The sequence below is a fragment of the Pseudophryne corroboree genome, chromosome 2 (genome assembly GCF_028390025.1).
Source record: "Pseudophryne corroboree isolate aPseCor3 chromosome 2, aPseCor3.hap2, whole genome shotgun sequence".
Classification (NCBI taxonomy): domain Eukaryota; kingdom Metazoa; phylum Chordata; class Amphibia; order Anura; family Myobatrachidae; genus Pseudophryne; species Pseudophryne corroboree.
This window is the reverse complement of record NC_086445.1, coordinates 591729057-591754216: the sequence shown is the minus strand read 5'-3', so window position 1 is coordinate 591754216 and position 25160 is coordinate 591729057. Positions and strand designations below refer to the sequence as shown.

Genomic DNA, 25160 nt, shown 5'->3' with positions numbered 1-25160 from the left:
TGCATGCCATGCCTCTGCATAGCTACCATGCTGCCAGATGGTGCAGCAATACATAATGCACGCTATGCCTCTGCATAGCTACCATGCTGCCAGATGGTGCAGCAGTACATAATGCACGCCATGCCTCTGCAATGCTACCATACTGCCATATGGTGCAGCAATACATAATGCATGCCATGCCTCTGCATAGCTACCATGCTGCCAGATGGTGCAGCAATACATAATGCACACCATGCCTCTGCATAGCTAACATGCTGCCAGATGGTGCAGCAGTATATAATGCATGCCATGCCTCTGCATAGCTACCATGCTGCCAGATGGTGCAGCAATACATAATGCACACCATGCCTCTGCATAGCTACCATGCTGCCAGATGGTGCAGCAATACATAATGCACACCATGCCTCTGCATAGCTACCATGCTGCCAGATGGTGCAGCAATACATAATGCACACCATGCCTCTGCATAGCTACCATGCTGCCAGATGGTGCAGCAATACATAATGCACACCATGCCTCTGCATAGCTACCATGCTGCCAGATGGTGCAGCAGTATATAATGCATGCCATGCCTCTGCATAGCTACCATGCTGCCAGATGGTGCAACAATACATAATGCACCATTGCATTTTGCTCTGTGCCTTCCACACACTACTGTTAAGCTACAACAGGCAGGCATCAGTGCAGAGGGCTAGAAGTTTCCACACACTGCTCTTTGTACAGGAGTCCACGTCCCCCCAGAATGCACAACTTCCCCATTGTTCTATTTTCTGACAGATCATTTACCATAAAAGAGGCTAAATAAAGTAGAAGCCTATAGTGAAATGATGTCACGTTAGGAGAATACGGACAAGGCATGTAATACATAGTGTACTGAGCTAGAAGAAGTCCCACAGACCAAAGTTGAATTATCTGGCATGCTTGTCATTAGTTATTCTTAGGCACGAGCAGCAGTAATAATGCCAGAGTGCAGGAAGCCCGGACCCTGGGGCTGAGGGATCTAGCTCATGTAAAGCTGAAGGGCACCCACTGACTTACAGCAGGCATGTGGCTGTGCCGGCTACTGGGAGGGGCTGCGCTGTGATCCCTCTCTGACTGCTGCAGAGACATTGACGCCACCATGTGATGTGACCGTCAGCAGTAGCAGCAGCAGCAGCTATATATAGAGTGGAGGGGAGCCGAGTGCTCATCTAATCTCTGCTGCAGCAGCGCACGGCTCCATTCATTCACCATGGTGGACAAATTCCTGGGAACATGGAGGCTGGTGGAAAGCAAGAATTTTGACGAATATATGAAAGCCCTTGGTGAGTATAGGACAGGGAGAGAATTAGATGCTGTTAATGCTGCATACATACTGCACGGGCACAGCTGCTGTCACTGTGGCGGCATGTGGAAGTGATGTACCGCAGCAGTGTGTGTTCTGGGGGTGGTGAGGCTATCTATATATTAATGAGCGAGACATATGCGCTTTAATTCCCGCTTAATGGAAAGATTTAAAAGGGGGGAGCCGCTGATATATACGTAAATGGAGGCAAAGCTGGTACTGGGTAGTGGGTACCAGTGTATGCATGCGCAATGGATGGCTCTGCACTGCACTTTATGGGGGGGGGGATGGAGAAGGGCCGTGTGCGCAGACTGGACAGAGCTGACATGACGGGGTGGGGGGGATGGATGGGGCGAGTAGGGTGAGGCAGTGTGCGCTGCTGCTCTGCTGTACATAGGGCAAGGTGGTGGAAAAACACCAACTATACTATAAGCCGGGTACAAAGGTTGTATAATAAAGGCTGTACAGAAGTGCACAGTATCAGAATTCTAAAGACCTTGATATGGAATATCATAGTGATAGAGAAGTGGCAGCAGTATATTACCGTGTTTCTTATACGTGTGTGTGTGTGTGTGTGTGTGTGTGTGTGTGTGTGTGTGTGTGTATATATATATATATATATATATATATATATATTGATACTGTATATTACTGTGTTTCTTATACATGTGTCTGTGTGTGTGTGTGTGTGTGTGTGTGTGTGTGTGTGTGTGTGTGTGTGTGTGTGTATATATATATATATATTGATACTGTACATTAGTGTGTCATATATGTGTGAAAGAGATGTATAAATATACATCAATTTATGCTGTGTGTGTGTATATGTGTGTGCGTATAGATATATAGATAGAGATATAATATAGTGTAAAAAATCACCATGTATGTTTGTCAAACCATAAATAAGGTGAAAGCAGCAAGTTAAAATCATTGGATTTGTCACAAACACCTAAACACAATTTTAGGTAACGGAGTAAATGGGCTGTTTCAGGAACTCAATGGATGGTTTAAAAAAAAGTGACTACAGGTAGTTCTAGAGATATATATGCTATGTTTTAAAATGATAACATGGAGGCTATGTAATCCTTCTGAGGCTTTTATTCAAGTAATATTCAATTTAGCTGGTATTACTGCACTGCTGTAGGGATTAATATTTTAATGTTAGATGTAGAAATGTAATAAGACAATTATTACATGCTTTGTTACATGGACGGTGAATCTATGGGGATCCGGTCTGAAAATCGACACTGTCTAGGTCGACAATGTTTAAGTCAACCACTATAGGTCAAAAGTCACTAGGTCGACAGGGTTTCTAGGTCATGTGCTAGGTCGACAGGTCAAAAGGTCGACATGAGTTTTTCACATTTTTATTTTTTAACTTTTTCATACTTAACAATCCACGTGGACTACGATTGTAACGGTAATCTGCCCGAAGCATGGCGAGTGGACACTGTGCACTTATTTGGCTTCCCGGTCACTGTACGCAGAAAACGACACCAAAACCCCCCAAAAACCTCATGATGATCTTTTAACCTGTCGACCTAGAAACCCTGTCAACCTTCCAACCCTGTCGACCTATAGTGGTCGACCTAAACATTGTCGACCTAGACACTGTCGATTTGATGATCCACGCTGGAATCTATGTACTGTATATGCTTAACTCCAACACTACTGAGGACATTGACTTCCACTGTGCAACAGTGTAAATGTGTGTAGGGTGCTAGATTAATGGAATTGTTCACGTACTTAATTGCAGTGGTATACAATAAAAGTATCAAATACATTCAAGTAAAATTTATTCATAAAAATAAAATTTCTCTATCGTCCTAGTGGATGCTGGGGTTCCTGAAAGGACCATGGGGAATAGCGGCTCCGCAGGAGACAGGGCACAAAAAGTAAAGCTTTAGGATCAGGTGGTGTGCACTGGCTCCTCTCCCTATGACCCTCCTCCAAGCCTCAGTTAGATTTTTGTGCCCGGCCGAGAAGGGTGCAATCTAGGTGGCTCTCCTAAAGAGCTGCTTAGAAAAGTTTAGCTTAGGTTTTTTATTTTACAGTGAGTCCTGCTGGCAACAGGATCACTGCAACGAGGGACTTAGGGGAGAAGAAGTGAACTCACCTGCGTGCAGGATGGATTGGCTTCTTTGGCTACTGGACATTAGCTCCAGAGGGACGATCACAGGTACAGCCTGGATGGTCACCGGAGCCTCGCCGCCGGCCCCCTTGCAGATGCTGAAACGAGAAGAGGTCCAGAATCGGCGGCAGAAGACTCCTCAGTCTTCTTAAGGTAGCGCACAGCACTGCAGCTGTGCGCCATTTCCTCTCAGCACACTTCACACGGCAGTCACTGAGGGTGCAGGGCGCTGGGAGGGGGGCGCCCTGGGAGGCAAATGAAAACCTTTTTTGGCTAAAAATACCTCACATATAGCCTCCGGGGGCTATATGGAGATATTTAACCCCTGCCAGAATCCATTAAAGGGCGGGAGACGAGCCCGCCGAAAAAGGGGCGGGGCCTATCTCCTCAGCACACAGCGCCATTTTCCCTCACAGAAAGGCTGGAGGGAAGGCTCCCAGGCTCTCCCCTGCACTGCACTACAGAAACAGGGTTAAAACAGAGAGGGGGGGCACCAATTTGGCGTTAGAAATATATAAAAGATGCTATAAGGGAAAACACTTATATAAGGTTGTCCCTATATAATTATAGCGTTTTTGGTGTGTGCTGGCAAACTCTCCCTCTGTCTCTCCAAAGGGCTAGTGGGTCCTGTCCTCTATCAGAGCATTCCCTGTGTGTGTGCTGTGTGTCGGTACGTGTGTGTCGACATGTATGAGGACGATGTTGGTGAGGAACTGGAGCAATTGCCTGTAATGGTGATGTCACTCTCTAGGGAGTCGACACCGGAATGGATGGCTTATTTAGGGAATTACGTGATAATGTCAACACGCTGCAAGGTCGGTTGACGACATGAGACGGCCGACAAACAATTAGTACCGGTCCAGACGTCTCAGAAACACCGTCAGGGGTTTTTAAAACGCCCGTTTACTTTAGTCGGTCGACACAGACACGGACACCGAATCCAGTGTCGACGGTGAATAAACAAACGTATTCCTTATTAGGGCCACACGTTAAGGGCAATGAAGGAGGTGTTACATATTTCTGATACTACAAGTACCACAAAAGAGGGTATTATGTGGGATGTGAAAAAACTACCGTAGTTTTTCCTGAATCAGATAAATTAAATGAAGTGTGTGAAGATGCGTGGGTTCCCCCCGATAGAAAATTATGGGCGGTATACCCTTTCCCGCCAGAAGTTAGGGCGCGTTGGAAAACACCCCTTAGGGTGGATAAGGCGCTCACACGCTTATCAAAACAAGTGGCGGTACCGTCTATAGATAGGGCCGTCCTCAAGGAGCCAGCTGACAGGAGGCTGGAAAATATCATAAAAAAGTATATACACACATACTGGTGTTATACTGCGACCAGCGATCGCCTCAGCCTGGATGTGCAGAGCTGGGGTGGCTTGGTCGGATTCCCTGACTAAAAATATTGATACCCTTGACAGGGACAGTATTTTATTGACTATAGAGCATTTAAAGGATGCATTTTCTATATATGCGAGATGCACAGAGGGATATTTGCACTCTGGCATCAAGAGTAAGTGCGATGTCCATATCTGCCAGAAGATGTTTATGGACACGACAGTGGTCAGGTGATGCAGATTCCAAACGGCACAAAGGTGTATTGCCGTATAAAGGAAGAGGAGTTATTTGGGGTCGGTCCATCGGACCTGGTGGCCACGGCAACTGCTGGAAAATCCACCGTTTTTACCCTAAGTCACATCTCTGCAGAAAAAGACACCGTCTTTTCAGCCTCAGTCCTTTCGTCCCTATAAGAGTCATATCTGCCCAGGGATAGAGGAAAGGGAAGAAGACTGCAGCAGGCAGCCCATTCCCAGGAACAGAAGCGTTCCACCGCTTCTGCCAAGCTCTCAGCATGACGCTGGGACCGTACAGGACCCCTGGATCCTACATGTAGTATCCCAGGGGTACAGATTGGAATGTCGAGACGTTTCCCCTTCGCAGGCTCCTGAAGTCTGGTTTACCAAGGTCTCCCTCCGACAAGGAGGCAGTATGGGAAACAATTCACAAGCTGTATTCCCAGCAGGTGATAATCAAATTACCCCTCCTACAACAAGAAAAGGGGTATTATTCCACATTATATTGTGGTACTGAAGCCAGAAGGCTAGGTGAGACCTATTCTAAATCTAAAAAAATTTGAACACTTACAAAGGTTCAAATCAAGATGGAGTCACTCAGAGCAGTGATAACGAACCAGGAAGAAGGGGACTATATAGTGTCCCGAGACATCAGGGATGCTTACCTCCATGTCCAAAATTTGCCCTTCTCACTAAAGTTACCTCAGGTTCGTGGTACAGAACTGTCACTATCAGTTTCAGACGCTGCCGTTTGGATTGTCCACGGCACCCCGGGTCTTTACCAAGGTAATGGCCGAAATGATGATTCTTCTTCGAAGAAAAGGCGTCTTAATTATCCCTTACTTGGACGATCTCCTGATAAGGGCAAAGTCCAGGGAACAGTTGGAGGTCGGAGTAGCACTATCTCGGATACTGCTACAACAGCACGGGTGGATTCTAAATACTCCAAAATCGCAGCTGATCCCGACGACAAGTCTGCTGTGCCTAGGGATGATTCTGGACACAGTCCAGAAAAAGGTGTTTCTCCCGGAAGAGAAAGCCAGGGAGTTATCCGAGCTAGTCAGGAACCTCCTAAAATCAGTGCATCATTGCACAAGGGTCCTGGTAAAGATGGTGACTTCCTACGAAGCAATTCCATTCGGCAGATTTCACGCAAGAATTTTTCAGTGGGATCTGCTGGACAAATGGTCCGGATCGCATCTTCAGATGCATCAGCGGATAACCCTATATCCAAGGACAAGGGTGTCTCTCCTGTGGTGGTTACAGAGTGCTCATCTTCTAGAGGGCCGCAGATTCGGCATTCAGGATTGGATGCTGGTGACCACGGAGGCCAGCCCGAGAGGCTGGGGAGCAGTCACACAAGGAAAAAATTTCCAGGGAGTGTGATCAAGTCTGGAGACTTTTCTCCACATAAATATACTGGAGCTAAGGGTAAATTTATAATACTCTAAGCTTAGCAAGACCTCTGCTTCAAGGTCAGCCGGTATTGATCCAGTGGGAAAAACATCACGGCAGTCGCCCACGTAAATAGACAGGGCGACACAAGAAGCAGGAGGGCAATGGCAAAAACTGCAAGGACTTTTCGCTGGACGGAAAATCATGTGATAGCACTGTCAGCAGTGTTTCATTCCGGGAATGGAAACTGGGAAGCAGATTTCCTCAGCAGGCACGACCTCCACCCGGCAGAGTGGAAACTTCATCGGGAAGTTTTCCACATGATTGTAAACCGTTGGGAAATACCAAAGGTGGACATGATGGCGTCCCGTCTGAACAAAAAACGGGACAGGTATTGCGCCAGGTTAAGAGACCCTCAGGCAATAGCTGTGGACGTTCTGGTAACACCATGGATGTACCAGTCGGTGTATGTGTTCCATCCTCTGCTTCTCATACCTAAGGTACTGAGACTTATAAGACGTAGAGGAGTAAGAACTATACTCATGGCTCCGGATTGGCCAAGAAGGACTTGGTACCCGGAACTTCAAGAGATGCTCACAGAGGACTTATGGCCTCTGCCGCTAAGAAGGGACTTGTTTCAGCAAGTACCATGTCTGTTCCAAGACTTACCGCAGCTGCGTTTGACGGCATGGCGGTGGAACGCCGGATCCTAAGGGAAAAAAGCATTCCGGAAGAGGTCATTCCTACCCTGGTCAAAGCCAGAAAGGAGGTGACCGCACAACATTATCACCACATGTGGCAAAAATATGTTGCGTGGTGTGAGGCCAGAAAGGCCCCACGAAGAAATTTCAACTCGGTCGATTCCTGCATTTCCTGCAAACAGGAGTGTCTATGGGCCTCAAATTGGGGTCCATTAAGGTTCAAATTTCGGCCCTGTCGATTTTCTTCCAGAAAGAAGTGGCTTCAGTTCCTGAAGTCCAGAAGTTTGTCAAGGGAGTATTGCATATACAACCCCCTTTTGTGCCTCCAGTGGCACTGTGGGATCTCAACGTAGTTCTGGGATTCCTCAAATCACATTGGTTTAAAACCAGTCAAATCTGTGGATTTGAAGCATCTCACATGAAAAGTGACCATGCTCTTGGCCCTGGCCTGGACCAGGCGAGTGTCAAATTGGTGGTTTTTTTTCTCAAAAAAGCCCATATCTGGTTGTCCATTTGGACAGGGCAGAGCTGCGGACTCGTCCCCAGTTCTCTCCCTAAGGTGGTGTCAGTGTTTCACCTGAACCAGCTTATTTTGGTGCCTTGCGCCTACTAGGGACTTGGAGGACTCCAGGTTGCTAGATGTTGTCAGGGCCCTGTAAATATAGGTTCCAGGACGGCTGGAGTCAGGAAAACTGACTTGCTGTTATCCTGTATGCACCCAACAAACTGGGTGCTCTTGCTTCTAAGCAGACTATTGCTAGTTGGATGTGTAATACAATTCAGCTTGCACATTCTGTGGCAGGCCTGCCACAGCCAAAATATGTAAATGCCCATTGCACAAGGAAGGTGGGCTTATCTTGGGCGGCTGCCCGAGGGGTCTCGGCTTTACAACTTTGCCGAGCGGCTATTTAGTCAGGGGCAAACACGTTGGTAAAATCCTACAAATTTGATACCCTGGCTAAGGAGGACCTGGAGTTCTCTCATTCGGTGCTGCAGAGTCATCCGCACTCTCCCGCCCGTTTGGGAGCTTTGGTATTATCCCCATGGTCCTTTCAGGAACCCCAGCATCCACTAGGACGATAGAGAAAATAAGAATTTACTTACCGATAATTCTATTTCTCGGAGTCCGTAGTGGATGCTGGGCGCCCATCCCAAGTGCGGATTATCTGCAATACTTGTACATAGTTACAAAAATCGGGTTATTATTGTTGTGAGCCATCTTTCAGAGGCTCCGCTGTTATCATACTGTTAACTGGGTTCAGATCACAGGTTGTACAGTGTGATTGGTGTGGCTGGTATGAGTCTTACCCGGGATTAAAAATCCTTCCTTATTGTGTACGCTCGTCCGGGCACAGTATCCTAACTGAGGCTTGGAGGAGGGTCATAGGGGGAGGAGCCAGTGCACACCACCTGATCCTAAAGCTTTACTTTTTGTGCCCTGTCTCCTGCGGAGCCGCTATTCCCCATGGTTCTTTCAGGAACCCCAGCATCCACTACGGACTCCGAGAAATAGAATTATCGGTAAGTAAATTCTTATTATCAAGAGCATCGATAAGGTTTCACAAAGCTGTTTCTTCGTATTTATCCGGTTTTACATTCAGTTTCTTTGTTGGTATAGATTAGTGTTCACTCTAGAATCCGGGCAGGGCAGGGCGACCGAAAAGGGGGCGCGGCCATGCAAAATAGGGGGGCGCGGTCATTGTTGTAATAAAAGTGGGCGGTTCAGCCCGCTGACGTAAAAAAAGGGGGCGTGGGCGGCCGGGGCATCACTGTTGGGGGCGTGCCCAGCACCTACAGAGGTGCTGGGCTTCCCCCAAGCGCTCTTTCAGCGTGAATGGATGGAATGGAATGGATGGATGTTTCCGATGGTCGCAATGTTCCTGATCGATGTTTTTGGGGGGGGGGGGGTGTTTTTTATTTTTTCTATTTTTTAACTAAAATCATTTTGGATAGGGTTAAATTCATGTTCTTCACCTAATTCACTCATAAAAAAACATGACAATTTCGGAGCGGTTTTTGACTAAATAAATCGTCAGTTAAGTGGTTAAGTATGAACAATACCATTAATCTAGTGCCCTCAGATCTGTGCATTTGATGTTGTTTTTGAACCTTGGCTAACAGGAGGTTCTGCTAGAGGTGCTGCTTTAGACTCACATTTAGCACTATTGGGTACTCTATCTATCTATCTATCTATCTGTATATATATATATATATATATATATATATATATATTACATTACACTGTTAGCTGTATATATGGAACACCCGTACCAGGGCGTTAGTAGATTACACAGGGTGGACCCACCAACCGAGTGGGATTAACCTGCGGTGATCGGAATTCCGTCTGGCAGTATTTCACTGGCTATCAGGATTATAACATTGGTCTCCTGAATGCTGGGATCCCGACGGCAGTATTTTAACTGCATCCCTTAAGGTGCATACACACGGTGCGATGCAGGAAATGCCCAACATTGACTATGCAATGTGACCATGCGATGTGGCCGGAGCCCAGCACCACCAATATAGTCAATGTTGGGCTGACTGCACAGTCTATTTTTTTCTTGCGATGCCGATCCCGTGGGACCGCACATCGGCATCGCAAGCTGTATACACACTGCCCCTAGTTATTCATTCTTCAGCACACTGCCAGTAAGTTCACCGTGACCTTCTACTTTCATCTGAGGGCACATAACCTGTTTCTGTATATACTAATACATATTACTCAGGGATTGTAAAGCAGAGTTGCTTTATGTAACAGTAAACACTGTAGTTCCTTTAACACACTTGGCAATCTTTATGATCTTGTCTCTGGTTTCTGAAAACTGACCACTGCACGACGGTGACTGATGCCTGTCTGATGTTTAATTTGTGTAATGGTTATTTTCAGCAACTGGAAATTACACAGGCAAGGTCAGCTCTGACCAATTTGGTGCCCTCGGCAAGATTTTAGCTGGTGTCCCCTGGAAACAGATGCCACCTCAAAACAGTGTGGCACAGCACCTTCCTCTGTACGGTGTTGCTGTACAGTAATTCTCGTGTGTATATGGCACAGCACCTTCCTCTGTACAGTGTTGCTGTACAGTAACTCTCGTGTGTATATGGCACAGCACCTTCCTCTGTACGGTGTTGCTGTACAGTAATTCTCGTGTGTGTATGGCACAGCACCTTCCTCTGTACGGTGTTGCTGTACAGTAATTCTCGTGTGTGTATGGCACAGCACCTTCCTCTGTACAGTGTTGCTGTACAGTAACTCTCGTGTGTATATGGCACAGCACCTTCCTCTGTACGGTGTTGCTGTACAGTAATTCTCGTGTGTATATGGCACAGCACCTTCCTCTGTACGGTGTTGCTGTACAGTAATTCTCGTGTGTATATGGCACAGCACCTTCCTCTGTACAGTGTTGCTGTACAGTAACTCTCGTGTGTATATGGCACAGCACCTTCCTCTGTACGGTGTTGCTGTACAGTAATTCTCGTGTGTATATGGCACAGCACCTTCCTCTGTACGGTGTTGCTGTACAGTAATTCTCGTGTGTATATGGCACAGCACCTTCCTCTGTACAGTGTTGATGTACAGTAATTCTCGTGTGTATATGGCACAGCACCTTCCTCTGTACGGTGTTGCTGTACAGTAATTCTCGTGTGTGTATTGCACAGCACCTTCCTCTGTACGGTGTTGCTGTACAGTAATTCTCGTGTGTATATGGCACAGCACCTTCCTCTGTACAGTGTTGCTGTGCAGTAACTCTCGTGTGTGTGTATGGCACAGCACCTTCCTCTGTACGGTGTTGCTGTACAGTAATTCTCGTGTGTATATGGCACAGCACCTTCCTCTGTACGGTGTTGATGTACAGTAATTCTCGTGTGTATACAGCCAAGCATCGCAATTATACGTCAAAGAACATTCATTCTACCCCCTAAAAGTTCTGTAAAAATGTTTCACCTTTGCTATTAAATAGGACTTGGCACTGCTAGAGGTTACCTAGTCTGTACAGTAATTCCCACCACAGGAACAGGAGACTCAAGATTCAATACATTCTGTACTAATCCACCGATATAATAGAAACAATAACACAGCTCCAGAGTAAATGTAAAACAGGGATTGTGTTCAATTTGGCACAGGAAGAACTGAAATAATATGTGGTTTTACTGTGTGCTGGAGCAGGGTTGTTTCATTTGTAAATATAGTAGATAGGCGGAGTGCAATGCAGGTGGGTTACCACAATCATTATTGTCAGATCTTATTACACAAGGGAGGGGAATATATGCCCAGATTACTTGCAAGTCAGCTATTTAACTCAATAAACTCTCCTGTTAGTGGCTAATTGCAATTTGTCTAATAGTAAATGCAAATTAATAAATGCTAAATATAAATATTTGTTTTTTTCAGTGTGCACAATGATCCTGAACCTATTCAAACAAGTGTTTACAAAATAGCAGTACTTGTTTAAGCAACTAAAGCTGGGTACACACTAGCAGATATATCTGCTGTTCAATCGATCTGCAGATATATCTGCAGATGGTGGTTGTTCATACACAGAAAGATGCACCAATGTATCTTAAAGATATATCTGCTGTTCAATCGATCTGCAGCTATATAAGCAGATGGAGATTGTTCATACACACTGAAAGATGCACTAATATATCTGCAGATATATTGGTCATCTGCTGTGTCGCACAGCAGATGCAATATATCTGTGAAAGACGTCTTTCACAGACATATTGCTTGTACACACCTGCAGATCAGCAAAAGATATATTGGACAACCAACTGATTGGCCAATATATCTGCCAGTGTGTACCCAGCATAAAAGTCCCCATTCACTACTGTGACTTCTCTGAGGCGAGAAGTCGCATATGTCTCTCTTGAGCTACTCGGCAACTTCCTTGGTGGCAGGATCGCATACGATACATTCTGTGCAGTCCTTTTGCATACGATGTATCGTATGAGTTCCCAGCCGAGGCTGCCGGATCCGAGAAATCTATAGTGCAGCTCTTGCTGTCTACATGCTCTGATACGATGAGCACAGGACTGCGGATCAGATTCACATGAGATTTGCCACTTTTCATCCGATTTCTTGGCCCGATGTGTCGGAATTGGTCCAAGCCACAGCCTTTTAAACTTACAGAAGCAATGTTTCTGAAGCACAGCAATTTCCCTCTCCAGTCCCCTCTCCGATGCCTCCACCCAGGCCACGCATACCGCGTCCACCGTTCACGATCATAGACTGACCAGTCCACACACTGAAAGACTGAATCACTCTCTTGGGACAGAAGATATTCACATTGCTGCTTGCTGATTGGCGGCAGCCTAGCATCAGTTGCCACAGCAAAAGCGTGGAGCATGTTCAGATTCCAGGTCATGTGCTGTCTGGGATTACCACCTGTCCAGACTCTGGGCATTCTGGTGGATTTCTGGCCTGTCCAGAGTAATCCCGGATAGGTGGTAACCCTGTTGTCCTCTGCAGCTAGGTAGCCCTACCAAGTGGCTAGGTTGCCTATGCTCAGGGCTGGCCATGACTACAAGACATTCCTTTTTAACATTAATAAAGGAAAATGAAATAAACACTGTTAATAAGTTTAACCTTGATACCATCTTTCAACGGGGTTTCATCATGTAGTAGGCATGCAAGAAGCACCATTGAAATGAATGGGCATAGCTCAGATTTTTAATATCACTTACGAATTCATGTTTCTTTTTTTCCTATTTATTTCTGTTTATTTATACAACAGATAAAACCGTGAGGAGTGACACAAGGTAGTATAAATCCCGAAGGTCACCTGAGATTAAAAAAAAAAAAAAAAAGCTCCAAAATTGAAAACAATAGAAAACCAGATACTTCACGTAAAAGTGTTGTTAGGTTTTACAATTTGAAAGGAAAACAGCATGGCAAGAATAATAAAATAATCGCAGGGAAAAAAAGGACGTTATCATGTTTGTTTTTAATTGGCAGAAATTGCTACAAAATCTCTGCTTAAAGAGCTGGTACAAAGAACAAACTTTTTCTAGTGATATGTTGCGATTCTGATTTATTTAGTGTCAGAAAATTGCTGATTCCAAATAAGGGCACGGTGGCAATGACTTTTTATAAATCTAAATGCTTAAACACAGAACGCACACGTCCCCTAAGCTAAAACAAATTCCTAAAATGAATGTAAAGTCCTTTAAAGTGAACATGCAGCAAGTCCTAAATTAATATGAAGCCAGTAAATGGTAAGGCCTAGCGAGCAAGATCCTCTGACCTTATGTTTCATTGATTGTTACAGTATTGTTAGTCATGCTGGCCCCAAATTACCGCATAGCAGTTCACATTAATAGTAAGCTCCCCGATACTAATTGTTGCACCAATTACTTTAAGTACACAAGCTAAGAAAAGTAAATATTAGGTCTGCTAAATAATAAATACGGTGACATTAGTCTAATACTAATATTCAATATTACATTTAATCTGAACCCCACACATATACTTTTATTACTAACCTAACCGTAATTCACACACACTTGATAGGGACATTGTGCACAGTCAGTAAAGCATATAAATAGTCCTCTAGTAATAAGAAGACCTGCCGGGGTAGTAAAAAAAAAATAAAAAAAAATCCCTACTGAGATAGAACACTTGTCCTACTAAACATATATAAGGGCCTGCCATGCACTATGTTGTAAAACCCTAAAAATAATCTATATCCAAAAAAAACCAAAAGTACTAACCTTAGACCTAAAAATGTCCTAAAAGTTGAAACTTTAGTTCCAGCACAAGTCCTAAGCCTTCCCATGGCACAATCTTTTAGTGAAAAACTAAAAAAAAGCACCCATTTTTGTGTGGTGCATTTACACAATTGTAACATGTAAGGGGGCTGAGAGACAAAGGGATCCTTGTATAGGGAGAGAAACACACATACATCCTTGTGCAGGACCCACCCAATCTTGTATCAATGAACAGTAATCTGAATATAGTACCATATGGACAAACCAAGGAACAAAGAACACATGATGTTGCTGTATACAACTGGCCTCTGTCTATGGCTTCATCATTTACACATTCCTTGGACTTTGCTATACTACGATCCCTATGTCCTAGAGCTACACCTAACTAATCTTCACTCACCCATAAAAAAAATACTTGATAAACATCAGATGCACTAAAACTGAGCAATATTACTCATCTCAATATTAATGCAAGGTTTTACTTGTAATTTAAATGCCAAATGCCCAAGTAACCTTTGTGTTCTATAAATTGGTAGACATTAGTTATATTCTGAAATACCTCTACTTCTCCATCCTGTCATTTAATTTAAGGAAGCCCAAAACAAACACAAGTCTGCATTTATGCTTCTAATGAAAAGCAAACAAGAGGTGGACTGACAGATACCAGGCTTGTTTAGACTTAGGCTCCTGATCCCCTTACCTACCAGTACCATGATCAGTATTTATTGTGGTGGAACAGAACCTACTGGTTCCAGTGATCCTTGCACTTGGCATTGGGTGCATTGCCATTGTTCTATGGACTCTGCCCATTCTGTTAACATGCAATAACTACAAGGTGGCAAATGGAGTGTCCCTCATTTTTCCCACTTGCCTTACCATCCCATTTAACATGAAATTGTGCTTATCCTTTTGTGCCTCTGGTGCGTTCCTAACAATGGGGGAGATGTATTAAACTTGGAGAAGTGATAAAGAAGTGATAAGTGGAAGGTGATAACGCACCAGACAATCAGCTCCTAACTGTCATTTTTCAAACCTGTAATAATTGGCTGGTGCGTTATCAGCTTCCACTTATCACTGCTTTATCATTTCTCCAGGCTTACTACATTTGCCCCAATATTTGGTAACCAGCTTTCTGTAAACATTCTGCTGTTAATGCAATTGGAGTTTATGGGAACAGTTGAAAAATGCCACCTTGCAGCCATAAATGTTGCACCCTTTTTCTCACAGCCTGAGAACATGCGCAGGTAATTGGGCGATACTGGTCCATCTACTGTAATTCTAAGGGACGTGACTAAACATCCTGATGATTGACGTGCCACCTCGAAATGTGTTTAGAATTAGTTGCTTACATTACTTAAAGATTGAGCCCAATACGCAGTCAGTTTTTGTGCCTGTATTCAGTGCCAAGAGACAATTGTTGCATTGTTATTGTGTCCAGGCTAGCAGATATCCTTTCATTTGGGGGAGGTGTGAATGTTCATTTTGTAATACACAAGCTGTGTAGGCTTCAAATTGTAAATGTATTCACAAGCAGCATGGAAAATGAATTGCTTTATTCTTCTCCACAGCACAGCTGGCATAGTGGTACCACTAATATAATCTAAAACAACACTAATATAGTATCGGACACAAAAGTTATATATACTTGCTAAAAAAGAAGAGGCATTGGCTATCAAGGTTATGTCCAGTTAAAAGGCTTCTGTAAAAGACTAATATTGTCATTAATGTCAGGACTACATGTGAGCCATTTATATGAAGTGCTTTCATTTCATCTATTTTCATGCCAAGAATGTAGAACGGGGACTTGCCAAAATAAAATCACATGCACTATCTGAATGACCACCATTATAGTCACTGTGTGTCTGACCTTCCCATGAAGGTTGTGAGATAAAATATGGCGGTTAATTGTACTCAGCAGGTGTTTATCTTGTTCTCAGTGAGTGTAAGACAAAAATAGAGGAAACAATATTAAATAAGTGTGTGTGTGTGTGTGTGTGTGTGTGTGTGTGTGTGTGTGTGTTTGTGTGTAGCTAATATTATTGTCAAATCCTAGTAAATGTATGCTGTATGTCTATATACAGTACTGGCACAGGCATACAGCTATGTCCTCATATGCCTAGTCTCAAGTGAGCCACACCAAGTAGGGGAGAGTAGGTACTTTGGGGCAGATGTACTAAGCCTTGGAGAGATACAGAGATCTATGTACTAATCCTTGGAGAGAGATAAAGTGGACTGAGATAAAGTACCAGCCAATCAGCTCCTAACTGCCATGTTACGTGCTGTGTTTGAAATATGACCAGAGATGGTTGGTTGGTGGTGTATCACCGTCTACTTTGTCTCTCCAAGGCTTAGTACATCTGCCTCTTTTTCTTTAAATATTGTGTTTTATTCGCACAGCAGATGCAGCGAAACACCACTCAATCTGACACCGGGCTGAAACTTTAACCTCATAGGAATACGTTTTAAATACATACAAATTTATTTATCATTTATTACCAGTTATTTATATAGCGCACACATATTCCGCAGCGCTTTACAGAGAATATTTTGCCCATTCACATTGGTCCCTGCCCCAGTGGAGCTTACAGTCTATATTCCCTATAACATGTACACACACACACATTCACGCTTGGGCTAATTTTTGTTGGGAGCCAATTAACCTACCAGTATAATTTTGCATTGTGGGAGGAAACCGGAGTATCTGGAGGAAACCCACGCAAGTACGGGGAGAATATACAAACTCCGCACAGTTAGGGCCATGGTGGGAATCGAACCCATGACCTCAGTGCTGTGAGGCAGTAATGCTAACCATTACACCATCCGTACTGCCCAAAGTCGCAGATGAACAAAACTTGGTGTGAAAAAATCCGCATCTGTTGCATCGTATCACTTCATATACGGACTCGGACTCATTTGCACAAAGATATACAAGTGTCGCATATAAAAGTAATCAGTGCAGTCTCGTGAACCAGTTTTTGCACATTGCATTGTAAGTAAGAACATGTTTGGGAGCAAAAGAGACGCACGGAACCTGGTGCGCTGAGACAGTGGTGTATGAGGACACATCCGTAGGCTCGTAAAATATCTTTTCCAGTAGTCCTGTAATCCATCCTAAAAATTTAAGAAATTAATTAGTTTTAAGAGTTGTACATGGATTTGTTTATTTTGGTTTTGTGTTTTTCAGGTGTGGGGTTTGCTACCCGACAAATTGCAAATGTCACCAAACCCACAACTATAATATGTTCAGAAGGGTCCCTTATTGTGCTGCAGACACAGAGCACATTTAAGAACACAGAAGTCAAATTTAAGCTTGATGAGGAATTTGATGAGACCACGGCAGATGACCGCAAGGTTAAGGTGAGGTCATTTCTACCTTGCCACATGTCCTCTGACTGTATGTAATAGTGATGTAAGGGAGATAAGGATATATTATGAAATAAGAGTTACATTTTCTTTTCTTACATGATACTGCAGTAAATGAAATCACTTGCATGTTTCCCCTGTAGCAAGTGCAGTTAATATTTCAATTGGGCTTTGCAGTAGTTATTATCTAATTAAATATACAGGCTAAACATACCTTAGCTGACAAGAAAGCCATGACCTGTCTAGTTTGCAAGACTATTTTTTATTAGGCTTACCTGATAATAACCCCAATTTCTCTAACGTCCAAAGTGGATGCTGGGACTCCGTAAGGACCATGGGGAATAGCGGCTCCGCAGGAGACTGGGCACAAAAGTAAAAGCTTGAACTAGCTGGTGTGCACTGGCTCCTCCCCCTATGACCCTCCTCCAAGCCTCAGTTAGATTTTTGTGCCCGAACGAGAAGGGTGCATGCTAGGTGGCTCTCCTGAGCTGCTTAGAGTAAAAGTTTATTTTAGGTTTTTTATTTTCAGTGAGTCCTGCTGGCAACAGGCTCACTGCATCGTGGGACTAAGGGGAGAAGAAACGAACTCACCTGCGTGCAGAGTGGATTGGGTTTCTTAGGCTACTGGACATTAGCTCCAGAGGGACGATCACAGGTTCAGCCTGGATGGGTCCCGGAGCCGCGCCGCCGGCCCCCTTACAGAGCCAGAAGAACGAAGAGGTCCGGTGAAATCGGCGTCAGAAGACGTTCCTGTCTTCAAATAAGGTAGCGCACAGCACTGCAGCTGTGCGCCATTGCTCTCAGCACACTTCACACTCCGGTCACTGAGGGTGCAGGGCGCTGGGGGGGAGCGCCCTGAGACGCAATAAAAACAGAAATACCTTAGGATGGCAAAAGAAATACATCACATATAGCTCCTGGGCTATATGGATGTATTTAACCCCTGCCAGTTTTCCAGAAAAAAGCGGGAGATAAGGCCGTCGTGAAGGGGCGGAGCCTATCTCCTCAGCACACAAGCGCCATTTTCCCTCACAGTTCCGCTGGAAGGACGGCTCCCTGACTCTCCCCTGCAGTCCCTACAGAATCAGGGTAAAAACGAGAGAGGGGGGGCACTATTGGCAGCTAAATTATAAACAGCAGCTATAAAGGGAGTAACACTTATATAAGGTTATTCCTATAGATATATATAGTGCTCTGGTGTGTGCTGGCAAACTCTCCCTCTGTCTCCCCAAAGGGCTAGTGGGGTCCTGTCCTCTATCAGAGCATTCCCTGTGTGTGTGCTGGGTGTCGGTACGATTGTGTCGACATGTATGAGGAGGAAAATGATGTGGAAGCAGAGCAATTGCCTGTATTAGTGATGTCACCCCCTAGGGAGTCGACACCTGACTGGATGGTTGTATTTAAAGAACTACGTGACAATGTCAGCACTTTACAAAAAACTGTTGACGACATGAGACAGCCGACAAATCAATTAGTGCCTGTCCAGGCGTCTCAGACACCGTCAGGGGCGATAAAACGCCCGTTACCTCAGTGGGTCGACACAGACCCAGACACGGATACTGAGTCCAGTGTCGACGGTGAGGAGACAAACGTAATGTCCAGTAGGGCCACACGTTACATGATCACGGCAATGAAGGAGGCATTGAACATTTCTGACACTACAAGTACCACAAAGAAGGGTATTATGTGGGGAGTGAAAAAACTACCAGTAGCTTTTCCTGAGTCAGATGAATTAAATGAGGTGTGTGATAAAGCGTGGGTTTCCCCCGATAAAAAAGTGCTAATTTCTAATAAATTATTGGCACTATACCCTTTCCCGCCAGAGGTTAGGGCGCGTTGGGAAACACCCCCTAGAGTAGATAAAGCGCTCACACGTTTATCTGAACAAGTAGCGTTACCGTCTCCTGATACGGCCGCCCTCAAAGAACCAGCGGATAGAAGGCTGGAAAATATCCTGAAGGGTATATACACACATACTGGTGTTATACTGCGACCAGCAATCGCATCAGCCTGGATGTGCAGTGCTGGAGTTGCGTGGTCGGATTCCCTGACTGAAAATATTGATACCCTGGATAGGGACAGTATATTACTAACTATAGAGCATTTGAAGGATGCATTACTATATATGCGTGATGCACAGAGGGATATTTGCACCCTGGCATCAAGAGTGAGTGCTATGTCCATTTCTGCCAGAAGAGCGTTATGGACGCGACAGTGGTCAGGGGATGCGGATTCCAAACGACATATGGAAGTATTGCCGTTTAAAGGGGAGGAGTTATTTGGGGCCGGTCTATCGGACCTGGTGGCCACGGCAACGGCCGGAAAGTCCACCTTTTTACCCCAGGTCACCTCTCAGCAGAAAAAGACACCGTCTTTTCAAACTCAGTCCTTTCGTTCCCATAAGTACAGGCAGGCAAAAGGCCACTCATTTCTGCCCCGGGGCAGAGGAAGAGGAAAAAGACTGCACCAGGCAGCCTCTTCCCAGGAGCAGAAGCCATCCTCTGCTTCTGCCAAGTCTTCAGCATGACGCTGGGGCTTTACAAGCGGACTCGGACACGGTGGGGACCCGTCTCAAAAATTTCAACGCGCAGTGGACTCACTCGCAAGTGGACCCCTGGATTCTGCAGGTAGTATCACAGGGGTACAAACTAGAATTCGAGACGTCTCCCCCTCGCCGGTTCCTGAAGTCTGCTCTACCAAAGTCTCCCTCCGACAGGGAGGCAGTTTTGGAAGCCATTCACAAGCTGTATTCCCAGCAGGTGATAATCAGGGTACCTCTCCTACAACAGGGAAAGGGGTATTATTCCACGCTGTTTGTGGTACCGAAGCCGGACGGCTCGGTGAGACCAATTTTAAATCTAAAATCCTTGAACACTTACATAAAGAGGTTCAAATTCAAGATGGAGTCACTTAGAGCAGTGATAGCAAACCTGGAAGAAGGGGACTATATGGTGTCTCTGGACATCAAAGATGCTTATCTCCACGTCCCAATCTACCCTTCTCACCAAGGGTACCTCAGGTTTGTAGTACAAAACTGTCATTATCAGTTTCAGACGCTGCCGTTTGGATTGTCCACGGCACCTCGGGTCTTTACCAAGGTAATGGCCGAAATGATGATTCTTCTTCGAAGAAAAGGCGTTTTAATTATCCCTTACTTGGACGATCTCCTGATAAGGGCAAGGTCCAGGGAACAGTTAGAAGTCGGAGTAGCACTATCTCAGTTAGTGTTACGTCAGCACGGGTGGATTCTAAATATTCCAAAATCGCAGCTGTCTCCGACGACACGTCTGCTGTTCCTAGGGATGATTCTGGACACAGTCCAGAAAAAGGTGTTTCTCCCGGAGGAGAAAGCCAGGGAGTTATCCGAGCTAGCCAGGAACCTCCTAAAACCAGGAAAAGTGTCAGTGCATCATTGCACAAGGGTCCTGGGAAAAATGGTGGCTTCTTACGAAGCGATTCCATTTGGCAGATTTCACGCAAGAACTTTTCAGTGGGATCTGCTGGAAAAATGGTCCGGATCGCATCTTCAGATGCATCAGCGGATAACCCTGTCTCCAAGGACAAGGGTGTCTCTTCTGTGGTGGCTGCAGAGTGCTCATCTACTAAAGGGCCACAGATTCGGCATTCAGGACTGGGTCCTGGTGACCACGGATGCCAGCCTGAACGGCTGGGGAGCAGTCACACAAGGAAAAAATTTCCAGGGAGTGTGATCAAGTCTGGAGACTTCTCTCCACATAAATATACTGGAGCTAAGAGCAATTTACAATGCTCTAAGCTTAGCAAGACCTCTGCTTCAAGGTCAGCCGGTATTGATCCAGTGGGACAACATCACGGCAGTCGCCCACGTAAACAGACTGGGCGGCACAAGAAGCAGGAGGGCAATGGCAGAAACTGCAAGGATTCTTCGCTGGGCGGAAAATCATGTGTTAGCACTGTCAGCAGTGTTCATTCCGGGAGTGGACAACTGGGAAGCAGACTTCCTCAGCACGACCTCCACCCGGGAGAGTGGGGACTTCATCGGGAAGTCTTCCACATGATTGTGAACCGTTGGGAAAAACCAAAGGTGGACATGATGGCGTCCCGCCTGAACAAAAAACTGGACAGGTATTGCGCCAGGTCAAGAGACCCTCAGGCAATAGCTGTGGACGTTCTGGTAACACCGTGGGTGTACCAGTCGGTGTATGTGTTCCCTCCTCTGCTTCTCATACCTAAGGTACTGAGAATTATAAGACGTAGAGGAGTAAGAACTATACTCGTGGCTCCGGATTGGCCAAGAAGGACTTGGTACCCGGAACTTCAAGAGATGCTCACAGAGGACTCATGGCCTCTGCCGCTAAGAAGGGACTTGCTTCAGCAAGTACCATGTCTGTTCCAAGACTTACCGCGGCTGCGTTTGACGGCATGGCGGTTGAACGCCGGATCCTAAAGGAAAAAGGCATTCCAGAAGAGGTCATTCCTACCCTGGTCAAAGCCAGGAAGGAGGTGACCGCACAACATTATCACCACATGTGGCAAAAATATGTTGCGTGGTGTGAGGCCAGGAAGGCCCCACGAAGAAATTTAAACTCGGTCGATTCCTGCATTTCCTGCAAACAGGAGTGTCTATGGGCCTTAAATTGGGGTCCATTAAGGTTCAAATTTCGGCCCTGTCGATTTTCTTCCAGAAAGAATTGGCTTCAGTTCCTGAAGTCCAGAAGTTTGTCAAGGGAGTACTGCATATACAACCCCCTTTTGTGCCTCCAGTGGCACTGTGGGATCTCAACGTAGTTCTGGGATTCCTCAAATCACATTGGTTTAAACCGCTCAAATCTGTGGATTTGAAATATTTCACATGGAAAGTGACCATGATGTTGGCCCTGGCCTCGGCCAGGCGAGTGTCAGAATTGGCGGCTTTGTCTCACAAAAGCCCATATCTGATTGTCCATTCGGACAGGGCAGAGCTGCGGACTCGTCCCCAGTTTCTCCCTAAGGTGGTGTCAGCGTTTCACCTGAACCAGCTTATTGTGGTACCTGCGGCTACTAGGGACTTGGAGGACTCCAAGTTGCTAGATGTTGTCAGGGCCCTGAAAATATAGGTTTCCAGGACGGCTGGAGTCAGGAAAACTGACTTGCTGTTATCCTGTATGCACCCAACAAACTGGGTGCTCTTGCTTCTAAGCAGACGATTGCTAGTTGGATGTGTAGTACAATTCAGCTTGCACATTCTGTGGCAGGCCTGCCACAGCCAAAATATGTAAATGGCCATTCCACAAGGAAGGTGGGCTCATCTTGGGCGGCTGCCCGAGGGGTCTCGGCTTTACAACTTTGCCGAGCTGCTACTTGGTCAGGGGCACACCCTGGCTGAGGAGGACCTGGAGTTCTCTCACTCGGTGCTGCAGAGTCATCCGCACTCTCCCGCCCGTTTGGGAGCTTTGGTATAATCCCCATGGTCCTGACGGAGTCCCCAGCATCCACTTAGGACGTCAGAGAAAATAAGAATTTACTTACTGATAATTCTATTTCTCGTAGTCCGTAGTGGATGCTGGGCGCCCATCCCAAGTGCGGATTGTCTGCAATACTTGTACATAGTTATTGTTACAAAAATCGGGTTATTATTGTTGTGAGCCATCTTTTCAGAGGCTCCGCTGTTATCATGCTGTTAACTGGGTTCAGATCACAGGTTGTACAGTGTGATTGGTGTGGCTGGTATGAGTCTTACCCGGGATTCAAAATCCTTCCTTATTGTGTACGCTCGTCCGGGCACAGTATCCTAACTGAGGCTTGGAGGAGGGTCATAGGGGGAGGAGCCAGTGCACACCACCTGATCCTAAAGCTTTTACTTTTGTGCCCTGTCTCCTGCGGAGCCGCTAATCCCCATGGTCCTGACGGAGTCCCCAGCATCCACTACGGACTACGAGAAATAGAATTATCGGTAAGTAAATTCTTATTTTTGGACATGCACAAGATCTCAATTTGAGCAGTCTCCATGTGTGACGACATCCAGAGGTACATATAAGTCACCATAGGATCATCCTCAGATAGTGATATGTGGTATTAAACAAAAGCTCAATAGCTTTTCATTGCTTAGTAAGTGTCCATTATTCTTTGCCGCTATAAATGTCTAAAGGCACTGCTGAAGAAATCTGATTTTATCTGGCTACCTATTTAATACATTTTGGAGAAGTAGTAAAAATCCATTTAAAAAAAAATAAAAAAAAATTCCCTAACATAACTTATTATTTATTTATTTATTACCAGTTATTTATATAGCGCACACATATTCCGCAGCGCTGTACAGAGAATATTTTGCCCATTCACATCAGTCCCTGCCCCTGTGGAGCTTACAATCTATATTCCCTATCACATGTACACACAGACACATTCACACTAGGGTTAAATTTTGTTGGGAGCTAATTGACCTAATAGTATATTTTTGGATTGTGGGAGGAAACCGGAGAACCCGCAGGAAAGCCACGCAAGTACGGGGAGAATATACAAACTCCACACAGGTAGAGCCATGGTGGGAATCTAACCCATGACCTCAGTGCTGTGAGGCAGTAATGCTAATCATTACACCATCCGTACTGCCCTAACTTACCAGTATCTATCTATATTCCCGATCACGTGGACACACAAACACGCTCATTTTTTAGAAAGGGTCAGAAGACCATTAAGCCACCAGTATATTTTTGGAATGTGGGAGTAAAGGTGGCCACACATTAGACTATATTATAAACAAATTGGCCGATTCGACGCATCAGAGCGATAAATCATTCATAATAGTGCAAATCGTTCAGTGTCATGAACGGTAATGATGTTGATGGGTGGTCCTGTGGGTCTTCAGATCTTCCCTACTGCAGGGAAGATTTGGCATTCTCAGTAGTGATGTGTTGCAGATCGTTCGATATATCGTTAAGCCATTTGTCAAATTTGCCACTTGATATCATTTCTCCAAGACAGCCGGGAAGTTCAGGGGAAATTGTTAACGACATTGCATTGTTTGCGAGTCGTTTAATGTGTGCCCACTTTGCCCTTGCTAAATTTGGTCGTCTGTAAAAAAATACATTATCTCCCAGAAACACACAGGTTCAGTGAAACCTGTGTGTTTTCGTGAGAAACAGATCCACGGCTGTTTCCGTAGATTTGGTTTTGCCTGCCTGAGGCATGTGAAACAAAATCCCAGATAAGCCGGCGCGACTCGCGGCTTTACGGGGCTAATTGTATAGCCTCTGGTGGGACAGTTAACCACGGCTAATTGGATAACCCCCAAGGGCGGGATGTACCAAAGCATCGCAGTACATCCCACCACTTACCGCATTGATACTAATCACATGTACTAATCACATATGCGATTAGTATTGCAAAGGACAGTTCTCCCGAAAGAACTGTCCTTTGCGATGCACTGCGGCTGCTGGACTTCCAGGTCTATGACATGGGAGTCCATCTGTACATGCGCAGACTATTGGCGGTCACGAGGAATGCTGGGAGGGTTACCTGGCGTTACCCTGCTCGGCAGAGACCTGGCGGACAGAGAGGTAATAACCCCAAAACAGGGTGTATTTTCACTTTAGTACATCCAGGGGTGGCATAAAATAGCTGCAGTAATTTACCATGGCTAATTGACTCTCTTTCTTCCCTGATGCTGGCACTTATCGGGGATTTTGTACCTCATTCAGCTTCAATAGCAATTTCTCTAACGTCCTAGTGGATGCTGGGGACTCCGTCAGGACCATGGGGAATAGCGGGCTCCGCAGGAGACAGGGCACATCTAAAAAAGCTTTTAGGTCACATGGTGCGTACTGGCTCCTCCCCCTATGACCCTCCTCCAAGCCTCAGTTAGGTTTTTGTGCCCGTCCGAGAGGGTGCAATCTAGGTGGCTCTCTTAAAGAGCTGTTTAGAAAAGTTTTTTTTTAGGTTTCAATCTCAGTGATTCCTGCTGGCAACAGGATCACTGCATCGAGGGACTTAGGGGAGAGATTTCCAACT

General features: G+C 45.4%; 1 protein-coding gene across 1 annotated transcript in view; it reads left to right on the top strand.

The window, feature by feature from the left end:
- Window positions 1-1161: 1161 nt before the first annotated feature.
- Window positions 1162-25160, top strand: part of FABP3 (fatty acid binding protein 3) — a 40930-nt gene continuing 16931 nt past the window's right edge. The window contains exons 1-2 of the mRNA XM_063954597.1: window positions 1162-1304; window positions 17017-17189. Coding sequence (XP_063810667.1) covers window positions 1232-1304; window positions 17017-17189 — 246 coding nt within the window. The 5' untranslated portion in view covers window positions 1162-1231. The remainder of the gene's footprint in view (window positions 1305-17016; window positions 17190-25160) is intronic.